Raw genomic sequence first — 13,231 nt, forward strand, 5'->3', positions numbered from 1 at the left:
ACAACTATCGCTTAAATTTTCATCACCCATTCGATTACGCAAATCGGACTTCACATACTTCATCGCCGAAAAGGATCTTTCAACGGTTGCGGTTGCAACGGGTAATACGGGAGCTAACTTTAATAAACGATACACCAATGCAAATGAATGGTGTTTCTTTGTTTGAACCATCAATTGAACAAGACTTGCTAAATCATTCAAGTTTTTAAATCGTTTGTCTCCTTTCAAATTATCGATGTTTGTCGCGAGTTCAACTGAGAGTCTTCTTTTATCACTTTCATCAAAATCATATAGGTACAACTCGACTACTCGTAATATTTTTGGAATAGAAAATGCCCGAAAATTATCACAAGGAGTCAAACAACTTAAAGAAATAAGTAAGTCGGATGTTACCTCGTTAAAACGGTCCCCAAACTCTTGAATTTGCAAATCTAGAACCGCATTGAAGCAATCATACTCATAATAGTGACGATTTTTCATGTTTGTTTTTTCTCTTGGCGTTAGTATGTTAATGTAGTCATCATCCATCTTTACCTCTAGAATATCATGTTTTCACAAAAAGAGATAGCCTTCTCCACAAACTTGTTATACCCCTCCGACCTAAAGTATTCAAGTTGCCGCTTGGTTGAATAAACCAATGAACTCGCGTTCACCAAATCTTGCTCTTTCCTTTGAAGACATTGAGACAATGAGTTTGTGACGTCTAGAATATGCAACATCAAGTGCAAGTAAAATACAAAGCAGTAATTTTTCATTTCCAATTGAAGTCCTTGCGCTTAGCTCATGATAGCTTTCGTCTTACCCGTTTCTTCAACATATTTATACATCTATGATCATTGAATATAAAGTAACCAAACGATCATGTGTTTTATAGTGGGAATTCCAACGTGTATCTCCGGGCCTTGTAAGAGATAGCTCTTGATTCAACTCACTTCCGGTAACCAAGACACCTCTCAAGTGTTGTTTTTTACTTTCTCGAAGCTTATCTTGTCGTTTGCTAGATGCGCAAACGACATTTGCTATAGATGCAACAATTTCAAAAAATCCCCAAATAGGCTTATGTTTGTTCGCAACACCCACAACACCAAGTTGAAGTTGGTGGGCAAAACAATGTATATAAAAAGACGAAGCATTTTCTTTTAAAATTAACCCTTAACCCGTTGAACTCACCCGACATATTACTTGCGCCATCATAACCTTGGCCTCTAATCTTGCCCATACTAAGTACATTTCGGCTAAATAAATCATCAATAGTGGATTTGAGAGTTAACACGGACGTCTCCAAGACATGAATAAGCCCAATAAACCTTTCCTTAACCACCCCATATTTATACACGTATCGAATAACCACGGACATTTGTTCCTTGTTGGATACACCACATGATTCATTAACTAATAAAGAGAAATAATCTTCACCAAGATCTTCAAAAATTTGTTTTAATACCTCTTGTGCAAAGTAATGTTTAAGATCTTGTTGAAATGTTGGACTTGTCATTTGGCTATTCTCGGGTGCATTACCTAAAATAACCTTTCCAAGCTCTTCGTTTTGTTCTCTCATTAATTCTAATATTTCCAAGAAAAGCCCTTTATTTAATGAATCTTTTGATTCATCATGACCACGAAATGGTGCCCCTAACTTCACTAGTCTTTTTGCAAGACTACTAGAAGCACCTAATCTAAGTCGATAACTGGACTTTTCCTTCTCACTCTTTTTATCAACAAAAGTTTGTATCGATTGATCTTGGTTAAGCAAATCTTCACCCAGTTTAAAGGCTTTGTTATGCAAACTATTAAACTCCCCTTGATGACATTGAACTTTATCTTGTCTATTCCAACCGTTAAACCCCTCACTAATGAAAGCTTCTTGAAGATTTTTAACTTGATCCTTAAACAAGTAGCAATGTAAGCAATAAACACGATTGTCTTTTATAATATACTCTAACCATCCCTTAAAAGTAGTATACCAAGTAACCGGAAAATGTCTTGAATCGTTACCGATCATTCTATATGGAAATGCCACACCGCTTGGTTGACACGGTCCTCTAAGTAGATACGTTCTTCTTGTTTCATCTCGTTGATTCACGCTATAAGTAGAGATTGGTTTTCTATCGGCGGGATCCGAAGGAAGACCATCCAATTCAACAAACTCGGGAGTCTTAGAAGACGATCCTTGATTACCTTTCTGTTTAAGAAATCTCTCCATTATCGGATTCATTATTCTTTCTTCCTATAAGATCAGAAATACAACAAACCTAGCAAGTAATCAAACTATTAAAAATTCAAAATTCCACTTTATGAATTATGTTACCGAATCACAAGTTTGTCCACAAAATCACAAAATTCCCTCATTTTTTTAACATAATCTAAACATCATTAACATAAAAATCTAAAAGCCTAACTAAATTAGACATAAATTAAATGTATTATGTATTTATTTTATACCTTAGGGATGTTGGAATAATGGAACTGATTGGTGGCCGGAATTTGGTAAAAGACGAAGACGATCGGCAGGGAGGCAGACGAAGACAGAATTTGGTGGCCGGAACCGTTGAAAAGACAAAGGGACCAACGACCAAGGAGGCAGACGATTGGAAGAGGGTGTGAGAGGTGAGAGGCAGTAAATTGGTAAAAGAAAATATTATTTTAAAATGGGATTGGGTAACGGGTATTGGGCTATAAACTGAGTAGGGTTTGAGTTGGGTCTTGGGATTAAAAATTGGACTAATGGACTTTTTGATATTAATTGGAAAAATTGTTTATATAGTGTTTATATAATTATATTTATAAAATTTTCATTGTATTTTTTATTAAGGTTAGTCTCAAAATCTCATGGGGGTCGTCTTGAAATTATACAGGGTTCGGATTCAAAATTTCACAGGGGTCGGGGTCAAAATGTTACACGGTCAGTCGGAAATTTTTCGGTATATTAATACTAAAAAAGATTTTTTCACATGGGACGGGGGACACCCCTCACCAACAAGTGAGTCCGCCCCAGAATATGCCTCCATGACTTCCTAGGAATATTGGCACTAAATGTATTAATGGAATACTTTGCTAGCTAAAATCCATCGTGTATGGTGACATGCTTAGGACAAGGTCTATTCCTTACGTGTGAGGTATGCTGAATTTTGTCATCAAATTCACACGTTCCTATGTATTTTTGTTTGCTCACACTTAAGGGGTAACACTCTAAATGGAGCTCTAGCTAACCATATATAGTTAAGCAAAACATAAATGAACCCGACAGACTGATCAAATGATGCAGCGACAAGTATGTTACCGCTACCAGTACTCTTCCCTGTGCACCACATAATAATATAAACCGTAATCCTCACTACCAAGTTCAAACCCTAGATAACGCCGCATTCCTCACTTATTTTTTATTTTCAAGTGTCGAATAAAACCTTGTTTTTGGCGCAAGACTCCTCCCCCTAGCCCTAAATATTTTTCCAAGACACTAGTCCTAAATATTAAGTTTACGGTTGGTTGTGGGTTAGAATTAACAACTGAAGTTGTCCGTTATTGTTTACTTGCACAACCTTTTTGGACGTCAGCTAATACTTAATATTTACTTTGACAATACAAAATATCTACTTTTTTTGTTGGTGTTCGGACCCTAGTTGAATCGGTATTATGCGAGAGTTTGAATATGAACTTTGGAAGAATGGATGAATAGGAAGACAATCAAAGCACATAGGATTTTTTATTAGAAAGGTGATTACAAGTTTTTCATTTCTATTACAATCAATGTTTTTATCTCTCTCTCTCGTCTGTCCATTCTTCTTTCACTTAACCCTCCTTACATGAGATCCTCGGACTTCTTCTTTATCCTTTCTCTCTTTGACCGTGCCTTTGACTAGTGGACTCTCTTCTTCCCTGCCGAACCTGCAGAGGATGTTCTTTTTCCCGCTGGTCTCTTCGCCCTTCGCCCTTGGACATGTGTGTGGCGGTGGTTGTCTTTTGCAGGAGCACATCACTCTCTTTGCCTCCTATTCATAATATTCCCGCTCACTTATTACTTGGACTGGGTTTGGGCTTCTTTAGCTAATGGGCTATTTCATTCTGAATGGGCTGTCTTTCCCTTGCGTGGGCTTATTCCTGATGTCACCTCTTTAAGTCCCCCAGTCCATTGGCTTTGTTATTTATGACAAAGTTAATGGACTACTTACCCTTCATGTCCTGCCCTTGGTCTGCTTATCCACTACCTTCTTCTGGCCCAATGGCCTTCTAACACCCATTTTAAAGCCCGTCTTTTCTTAGCCATCTGATTTGGCGGTAAAAGCTTTCACAGTTCCCTAAAGACCCATCAAATCACCTTAAATCTTCTTCTTTCTCATTATTACTCTTTTAACCTACCTTTCTTACTTTTCACTTTCTCTCTGGTGACTCTCCACCTCCAACCCTATTGTTCCACCGTTTCTTTATGCCAGGTTAGTCCCGATTCTTCTCTGTTTTCCTTTTATCATGAGTTGTGAAGGGGTGTCCGGTATTACTTCTGTACTTTCTCAAGGAAAAATGCTTTCTTTATGCTCCCAATATCAAATTCCCTTGCACCTGTCTCCCATTCTTCCTAACCAGGTGAAACTGCTCTAAGTCAACCTAATCTTATAACCATTTATACGAAAAACCTGGAATTCTCTAACATTCGATACCCACTCATCGTTTTTCAAACGGCTTTGTTAAAACATTATCGCCTGGCGTTTTCTCAAGTGCACCCATTAGGCTTTTTACGAGTCACACATTTTGAGATGGCCTGTCGAGCCTTGGGGGGTTTTGCTACGGTGCCATTATTTCGTAGGTTTTATCGGCTGAAGTGTGACGGCGATTGGTTTACTTTTAAACGACGTCCGGTAGATAAACACCCTCTTTGCTGTTCAAAAATGCCTACCGGATTTTACCCATGGGAGTGGAAAGATAGCTTTTTCTTTGTTTCGTCGAACTTTGCTCATTGCCTTAATCTTCGCCGTTTTTCATCCTATGCTATTAATGACTTTGCTTCGGGTTCTCCTTCAAGCCAAGATGATTTATACAGGCGATTGATTGCAAACAAAACTGAGGCGATGACTTATCCTGAGCCTTTGTTATACATCGCCAGGTTAAGCCAGATATGGCCTAATCCATCAACTTGTCTGGTTATGTTTGAGGACGGACACGGTCATTCATTATGTGCCACTCCTTGTGCTACCTTTTTTATTGTTATTTACTTGCTTATACGTATTTTCTTGTTAATGCCCCTGTGTTGTTTTGCAGAGTTGAGTTTAATGGAGGTCCTTCAAAAGGGCTCCCTCAAAGCTGCTGAGTTTGTGACTCTCCTTGTGTCTCATGCTAATATCTTGGACGTGAGTACTCTAGCCAGTTCAGCTTCCTTGGAGACGGTTACTCATGGTGTAGGACCCCAGTCTATTGTTGAAGATACCGCCAAGAGAAAGAATTCTCTATCTGACATATTTGATGCCTCAATGAAAGGTCGGCTTCGGAGTTCTAAGCGTCCTTACTTGGGTAAACCTTCCACATCATCTCTTGTCCATGCATCATCCCACGAAGTTGTGGATTTAGATGCGAATTTCTCTTTCCCGGTAGTCACTCAAGTTGAAAGGAACCCCAGAACCAGCTCTTCCAAAGAGACTGAAGTTGATCCCAAAGGTAAGTAAGTCCAGTTACCAGATCAATCTCCACCCGATTTGCCTAACCTGGGATCTGGTGGGTCTTCTAGTCAAGAAATCTTTGTCCCCAAGTGGAAGGTGGTTGTGGGATCCTGTGTCAACACTCCTCAACAGGCCCATGACTTTTTGACTGAGGTGGTTCCACCCGCTGACTATGATCACATTCAGTCTTTATCTATTGATTCTCTTGTTGGTGAATTCGGTACTTACCTATATCGAACCATGGCCTTGGGAGCGAAGAAACGCCCAGATTTTATCGATGCTGAGCGTATCCTTCGTGAAAACCAAGAGGAGATTGCGGGGTTGAAGCATGCTGCCGAGAAAGACAAGCAGAAAATCCAAGATTTGCGACAAAATGTTGTTCTTGCTGATGAGAAGGTTTTGGAGTTGTCCAGTGTGGAGACCGCTCTGAAGGCGTCTAAAGGTGAAGTTTTTTCCCTGACCGCGGAGCTTGTAGCCTCCCATGATCATGCAGCTAGTCTTGAGGCGAAAAATGCTTTGTTGCAAGTGGACCAACAAAAACTTCTTGAGGTAATTGTTGCTTCTTCATTTTGCATTCTTTTTTGGTTGTAGAGTGGTTTCGTTTGTAATTCAGTTTTCTCTCTGTGTTTTTTTATTAGTTGGAAGCTTCCCTTGAACGGGAACGGGCAAAGTATAATTCTTTTAAAGAGGAGGTTGACGCTGCCTGAGTTAAACAGGAGCAGGTCATTGCAGGACTGCAGGATGAAGTGAGGGTTGTTAAAGGGGATCGTGCGTGGATGGTGAGGGAGGGGTTTGGCTTGGTCTATGAGAGGGCTCGTGCTTTTCGCGAGACTTTCCAGGTTCGTGGCATGTTGAACCGAGCCGTCTTTTCTTCCAGTATGGGCTTAAAGCAGGGTATGGTCATAATACCCAAGGGACACCCCTACTTGAGGTTCCTACTTTCTTTGAGACCGCAGTGACTGAAGTTGAAGAGTCTTACCGTGTTTACAACGCCCATGTTCCTCCTATTCTGGTCCAGTTGTCTGCCAACCCTAATATTTCAGTGGATGAATTTAAAGCGTTATCTTCTGTGGTTGATCATCCTTCTCCCTATCCATGATGGTTTATTGATATGCTTGATGGTTATTCTCTTTTGTGAACTGCTTTTGTTTTCATTTGGTAATATATGTACCGACCTCTTGGAGGTCAAGACCTTTTGTGTTTAATGTTGTGGCCGTATGAGGCAATGTAGTACTAAAAATGATTTCGTATCATGTGTTTGAATGTCTTTTTAGGACCTTTTTCCAAAGTCTCATTATTTCTTATATATATTTGGTTAACCAGTCAGCTTATCGGCGAGGCCTTCCTTTTACCTTTTGTCGCATAAGGGTAATATTTAGATTTTATTAGCTCATGTGTTCTCACGGAGAGAATGTGTCCAAGTGTTGTTTGTGTGTGTATACATTTGTTCTTTTCTAACAAAATACATTGCTTATAGAATTGTTTTACATCACACATATAAGTTACATAAAGAACGCTTCGAACTTGGTTGCCATGTGTTAATGCCCTCGCGGAGAGGTTATTTTCGAAATTCTTCGTTTCGCTTAGGAGCTACGTGACTCTAAGGATGTTACCAAAAAGCCAACTAGGAATTATCATCGCGTGCTTCGTCATCCCGGTTTAAGCATAGTACTTCCTTAGTTGCATAAAGTTCCAAGTACGTGGAACTTCTTCCCCCGTGTGATACGCTAGCTTGTATGACCCCTTTTCTCCTGCCCAAATGATCTGATAAGGTCCTTCCCATCGGGGCCCTAACTTTAATTGATTTTCCTGCCTACTCCTCTCGTTCTCCCTTGAAACCAAGCCCCCTCACTTTGAATCAGACTTCTCTAACCCTGGCATTGTAATACTTCTCCATTTTCTTCTTGTATTCAATTTCCCTTCGGGTCGACGTTTCCCTCCTTTCTTCTGCTAGGTTTAGATTCAATCGGAGGTCTTGCTCGTTGTCCTGTTCCGTCATTGTAATTTGGCTAGTTGGTGAACATATTTCCACGGGTATCATGGCTTCCGTGCCATACGTTAGACTGATAGGGGTTTCTCTATGACTAACTTTGGGCATGGTCCGGTGAGTACACAGGACATGGGGTAACTCGTCTACCCATGAGTGTCTTTGTCGACCCAAACGGTTCTTGATTCCCTCTACAATACTTCGGTTAGCCCTCTCCATCTGCCCGTTGGCCTGGGGATGGGAAACGGATGTGAATATTCGCTTGATCCGCAATTGTTCGCACCCATCTTTAAATATACCTCCTGCAACTGCTTGCCATTATTGCTCACTATGGAATGGGGCAGCCCAAACCTGCAGACGATGTTTTCCCAAATAAACCTTTTCACTTGTTGTCCCGTGATGGTTGTGAGGGGTTTCGCTTCTACCCATTTCGTAAAGTAGTCAATGGCTACCACCAAGAACTTTGCCTTTCCCGTCCCCTCGGGAAAAGGTCCCACCAAATCTAGTCCCCATTTTTGCAAAGGCCATGATGAACTAACAGGTATGAGATTTAGTTTCGGCTGCCGAGTGATGGGGGCATATATTTGGCAACTATCGCACCGTTGTATTTATTTTAGTGCGCTTAAGAAAATTGCCGGCCAATAGTACCCGGCTCTCATGGCCCGAGCCGCCACCATTTTAGCTCCCATGTGCATTCCACAAATCCCTTCATGAATTTCTCGTATCACGTACTCAGCCTCCGGTTGATTTACACATTTGAGGGAGGGGCCCAGGTAAGACTTTTTGTAAAGGACCCCTTCAATCATTTCATATTGCAGCGCTCGTATTCGGAGTCTGCGTGCTTCCAACTTATCTTCTGGAAGCGTTCCTTCACACAGGTACCGTATAATTGGTGTCACACCACAACCTACGACGGAAATGCCGGGGCATGAACTGATTGTCACAGCTCACAAGGTTACTATCATGGAATTATAAAGTGACAATATCTAATTAATTTATTTATTATAAAACAACATTCATATACAACAAAAATAAAGAAAATTACAAATACAAAACCAACTATTCTTGTATATGTTTTATCCTAAAGTCATCTCTATGTGAGTTTCAGTTCGATAAGCAATCCAAATCTATAACCTGCAAATGCGTACAAAATATATCTTTGTCAACAACACATGTTGAGTGAGTAGATCACCAGTTTTGACACAAACAAAAGTGGTAATAATATATAATGATATAAGTGAATAAAAATAGGCAAAACTATTATCTGTGAGTATAAATAATTAAACCATAGCACAAACATAAACAATCAACCATAAAGAAAGGGCTAAACCGTTGCCATGCGAATGGGCATTGGTTACCAAAAATGAGGTGTCGGTGAAACCATTGCCAATGCGATCGTGCTCAGGCCACTACGACGGTCGTATGATCATACTATAATGAGATTATGTTGGACCTCTCCGAATGCGATTCAAGTAAGCAAGTAAGCAAATAGCAAGTAACATGCAATCATTCAATTGATACACAACACAAAGATCACAGTTTGCGTTTGAGAAATAATAAGATAAATAATATGATAAATGGTACGCAATTGTCCCCAAAACCTTTGAAAACAAGTAAAATAGGGGAGTGATTACTCACCAGATCGGATGAACGGAATATAAATGAAGATGATGAGTGAGATGAACCCTTCGGGGTATACCGTCAAGGATTCCTAGTTAAATATAATATTAATATTAATTAACAAAAGGTATACACGATTTAAAGAATTAAGATATTAATGTGAACTGAGTTATGTTTGGGATTAGAACGTTAATTAATTGATCGATGGATTTCTACAATAATTATTATTGTAAAGATTAATATTATTGGTTTTTCATACAATTAAAAGATGATTAATTATTATCATTTATAAAATACTATTGGTTATTCTTGATAAAATATAAAATTCATTTGCTTAAATAACCTTAAAGAATTAAGATATACGATATGCTTACAATAATAATATCTAAATAAATATATAAATTAAATAAAATAATTTGATAAATATAACTTGAAACATACTTATAATTATCCGAACGAACAACTAATTAATTAATTATAAATAAATATAATATGTATTAAGATCTAAAATAAATATTTTGTTTAAATATTTTAACGAAAATCTATGTAATACGTTTAGTATATATATGATATATATAATAAATATAAGTCACTAAGAGACGTCTAACGACAAGAATCACCCAAGATGATGTCGAGTTTTAAATAAGGCATATTTAAAATAATATATATACTTATGTTGTATATAAATTATATATATATATAAACATACAAAAAAATCTATAACGAGCTTATTTGACTAAAAACGTAAAACTTAGTGGTGTTGGTTAAATAAAATATGGTTTAATTTATATTTATTATAAATTATAATTATATTAATAGATTAAAAACATAAAACAAAAAAAAAAAACTCCAAAACCGGGCTGAGGGAGGGTCGAACCCGCGCCCAGCCGGTTCAAATGACCACGATGTAACAACATCAGCCACCTAGGCTGGTGTGATGATTTGTTATCAAACATAAACAAAACAATATAACTAGTAAGATATGTTCATCCCCAAATCGATTGATAAACCCTAAATCAGCAATCGATCAATCTGTTAAGTTTTGGTTTAATTAACCTTAGGGTTATCACAGATTGAAGAACGGCGAACATTATTAAGCATTCAATTACCTCAAGAAAAATCATATTAATGGTGAATGGTGAGTCGCGAATGACGGCAAGAAAACGAGTAGGTTGGATATTAGCAGCTTGTTATAATCCAATTAAACTTAGGGATTGGATCGCGAGGTAAAGCATAAGGCGCAGACGAGAGGAATTTGATTATTATGATTCCTATATGGTTGTAGCCCCAATTAGCAAAGACGAAAACAATATTATCATTAATACGTATCAATCGGATTTATTCCTTAAATTACACAGTCGGTGTAACACGTTTTTGGTATAATAGTTGATTGCAACATCAATTCCATATGTGCTACGAGAATTAAGGGGTAAGAAAGAAATTAGGTATACGGGTTACGAGTCAAGGTTCAGAAAATGGGCTTGGACCTTGGATCCTTGTTGTTATTATAATCATAATTGCAATATAGTCCCTAAGCTTTAAGTATGGATACCTAATGAGCCAAAACTATAGTTTAGTGTGAAAAGTGTATATTAATCAAAGTTATTTTTGGTAATTCAATAATAATAATAATAATAATAATAATAATAATAATGATAAAATGTTATTAACTCGATAAGGGTGATATTTGTCGATTAAAATTACCCAAGAATAAAACGGGTCGAGTATTAGATAATTATTTAGTAGACAGAAAAATCCGAGTTGTTACAGTCTCCCCTACTTTAGGGAATTTCGTCCCGAAATTAAATATTACTATAACAACATCATTAGATTTTGTGGAAAAGAAAATTTTAAATATAAATTTAAAATTTATCATAACAAAGAACTTTGAATAGTCAAAATAACGCTCCAAACGAAAATCCGATAAGGACACTTATATATAGGATGTACCAGCGGCGTATCCACCATGTACTTATCATCTCTACGTTTGTACAGTTATCCAAATTGCTTTCGGTTCTATATCATGACACCCAATTGCACGCATTATGATTTCCATGCGAGGACTTCAATAATTATGTAGGCCTCCATAATTACTTAGGTCGTCGGATGGTCCACATAACTCGTCCCATTGTGTGGTTTACAAAATATTTGAAAGGCATGATTTTGTGAGAAAAGTTATTAATTTATTATAAATATGAGGAAAGTGTTAACATATTATAAGACCACTGGGAGTTGATTTATTATAAGTGTAAAATCAGAAGATTTTATAAAATATTTCTAATAACGCAACTTAGGTGAACTTTCAAGTTTGATTAATGAAATTAATGAAAATTTTAAAGTAACTTAAAAGTTAAGAGAAACGGAAACATTGAAGTTGGGATATATGATGCGTCGACAAGATCAGTTGTGAATAAAAAGGGTGGGGATACGAGCCAACTAACAAATTTACGTGAACTTACCAAAAATTCTATGATTGCAAGGATAACATCAACAAAATTTTATGAAGGAATTAATTAATAATTGTAGATGAATAATAACCTGTGAAATTTTTAGATATTGAAACATTCGAGGTAGAATTATAAGACCGTGGGTACAAATTTGAACAAGATTAAACGAAGACTTTGAGGGATTTAGTTTAGTTAGATGAGAAACTCATGAAATTTAAAAAGAACTTTATACAACATTGAAATATCGCAATTGTGTATTTAAGGTGAGGTAAATTATAATATTAAAGTACTGGTAGTAGTAATTGAGAATGCAAAAATATTAATGCAAATATTTATGTGTTCAAACAAACTGTAAATATATGAAATTAGGAAGCGGATATTCACGAATCACCGAGATAGTCCTATTCCAATTAAATCTTTAAAATTAGATATAGTATAAAGTGGGTCATTGGAATATACCCAAATTACAGTGGATTTTCCTATCTCCATAACATCACTAAAATTAAAACAAAGAAGTTGCAATATTCATAGTTTATCATGAAAGAATAAATAAATAATGAATATTAAAGTAATAATGGAAATCAGAGACGAGTTGAGAAATAATATATTTAAATAGAAGAAAACGCGGAGCTGGAAATGCATGAACCACTATGACTATTCCAACAACAACTGAAGAAATCATCGAAACATTTTAAATTTCCAAGATGCATTAAAAATTGAAGTAAGGAGCTGAAATATCTACGAAGCAACGTACGATTCCAACTAAATAACGAAATCTAACAATAATGAAAAATGGATTGTTGAGGTACCCACGAACCACCGCAGATTTTCGACAACAATCGTGCAAATGTCATTAGATAATAGTGAAAATTAATAATAAAATTCCAATTAAATCACCATGGGAATTCAATAAAATTCATTTTTTAGTAGTGAAAATTAACTTAAATAATGGAAAATAAAATTCCATAGCGGAAATAATTTTGTTTAAAAAAATGACAAGTTCAATTAATAATAGAACTATAACAATTCAATTTCAATGATAAAAATTTATAAGATGAAAGGTAAATTGTAATTCATGAGATCAATAAACACACGACGTACACAAATGTTAAAAATCAAAGTTGAGAGTAGAAATTGACACATTGTCAATAATTTAATAAGCAAATGAGGTAGATGAGAAAAGACAAACTGAAAAATATGGTCAACTAATAACTAACTGTCGAAATTGTGTCTTTTATAATTGAGAAAAAAAAATTGTTTCGATTTATGAGAATCTAAATATTTTGATTAGTTGACGAAATGTTAATGAACCAGATCCTATAATTTTGAATAAGTAAAACCAAACGTATGGATAAGTACGGCAACCAACGATATTGATCTTTGGAAAGATAAGAAAAATTTTATTGTATGCGAAAAAAAGATACTTAAAATGATGGATTTTCCAAGTTGGGTTTGTTCCAAAATAACTAATTTAGACAAATAATCATTTAAGGTATAACTGAATACAAATATGTTTAGACGAAAATGATGAA

The 13,231-nt window shown here is 36.4% G+C and overlaps 1 protein-coding gene across 1 annotated transcript; it reads right to left on the reverse strand.

The window, feature by feature from the left end:
• Positions 1-536: 536 nt before the first annotated feature.
• LOC143613426 (uncharacterized) lies at positions 537-2,203 on the reverse strand. The gene is made up of 2 exons (XM_077087133.1): positions 1,183-2,203; positions 537-703 (listed from the first exon to the last, which is right to left on the reverse strand). The coding sequence occupies exons 1-2, from the start codon at positions 2,201-2,203 to the stop codon at positions 537-539; spliced, it is 1,188 nt and encodes a 395-aa protein (XP_076943248.1).
• Between the last annotated feature and the right edge of the window lie 11,028 nt (positions 2,204-13,231).

This window comes from Bidens hawaiensis, unplaced genomic scaffold (genome assembly GCF_021521415.1).
Source record: "Bidens hawaiensis isolate Kalapana, Puna unplaced genomic scaffold, B.hawaiensis_p1.1 tig00037473_1, whole genome shotgun sequence".
Classification (NCBI taxonomy): Eukaryota; Viridiplantae; Streptophyta; class Magnoliopsida; order Asterales; family Asteraceae; genus Bidens; species Bidens hawaiensis.

Excerpts from the sequence above, each read along its gene's own strand:
- LOC143613426 (XM_077087133.1), bottom strand. The coding sequence starts at position 2,203 with ATGGAGAGATTTCTTAAACAGAAAGGTAATCAAGGATCGTCTTCTAAG. Across the intron at positions 704-1,182 it reads CCAAGGTTATGATGGCGCAA|ACGTCACAAACTCATTGTCT; the intron begins GTAATATGTCGG and ends TGCATATTCTAG.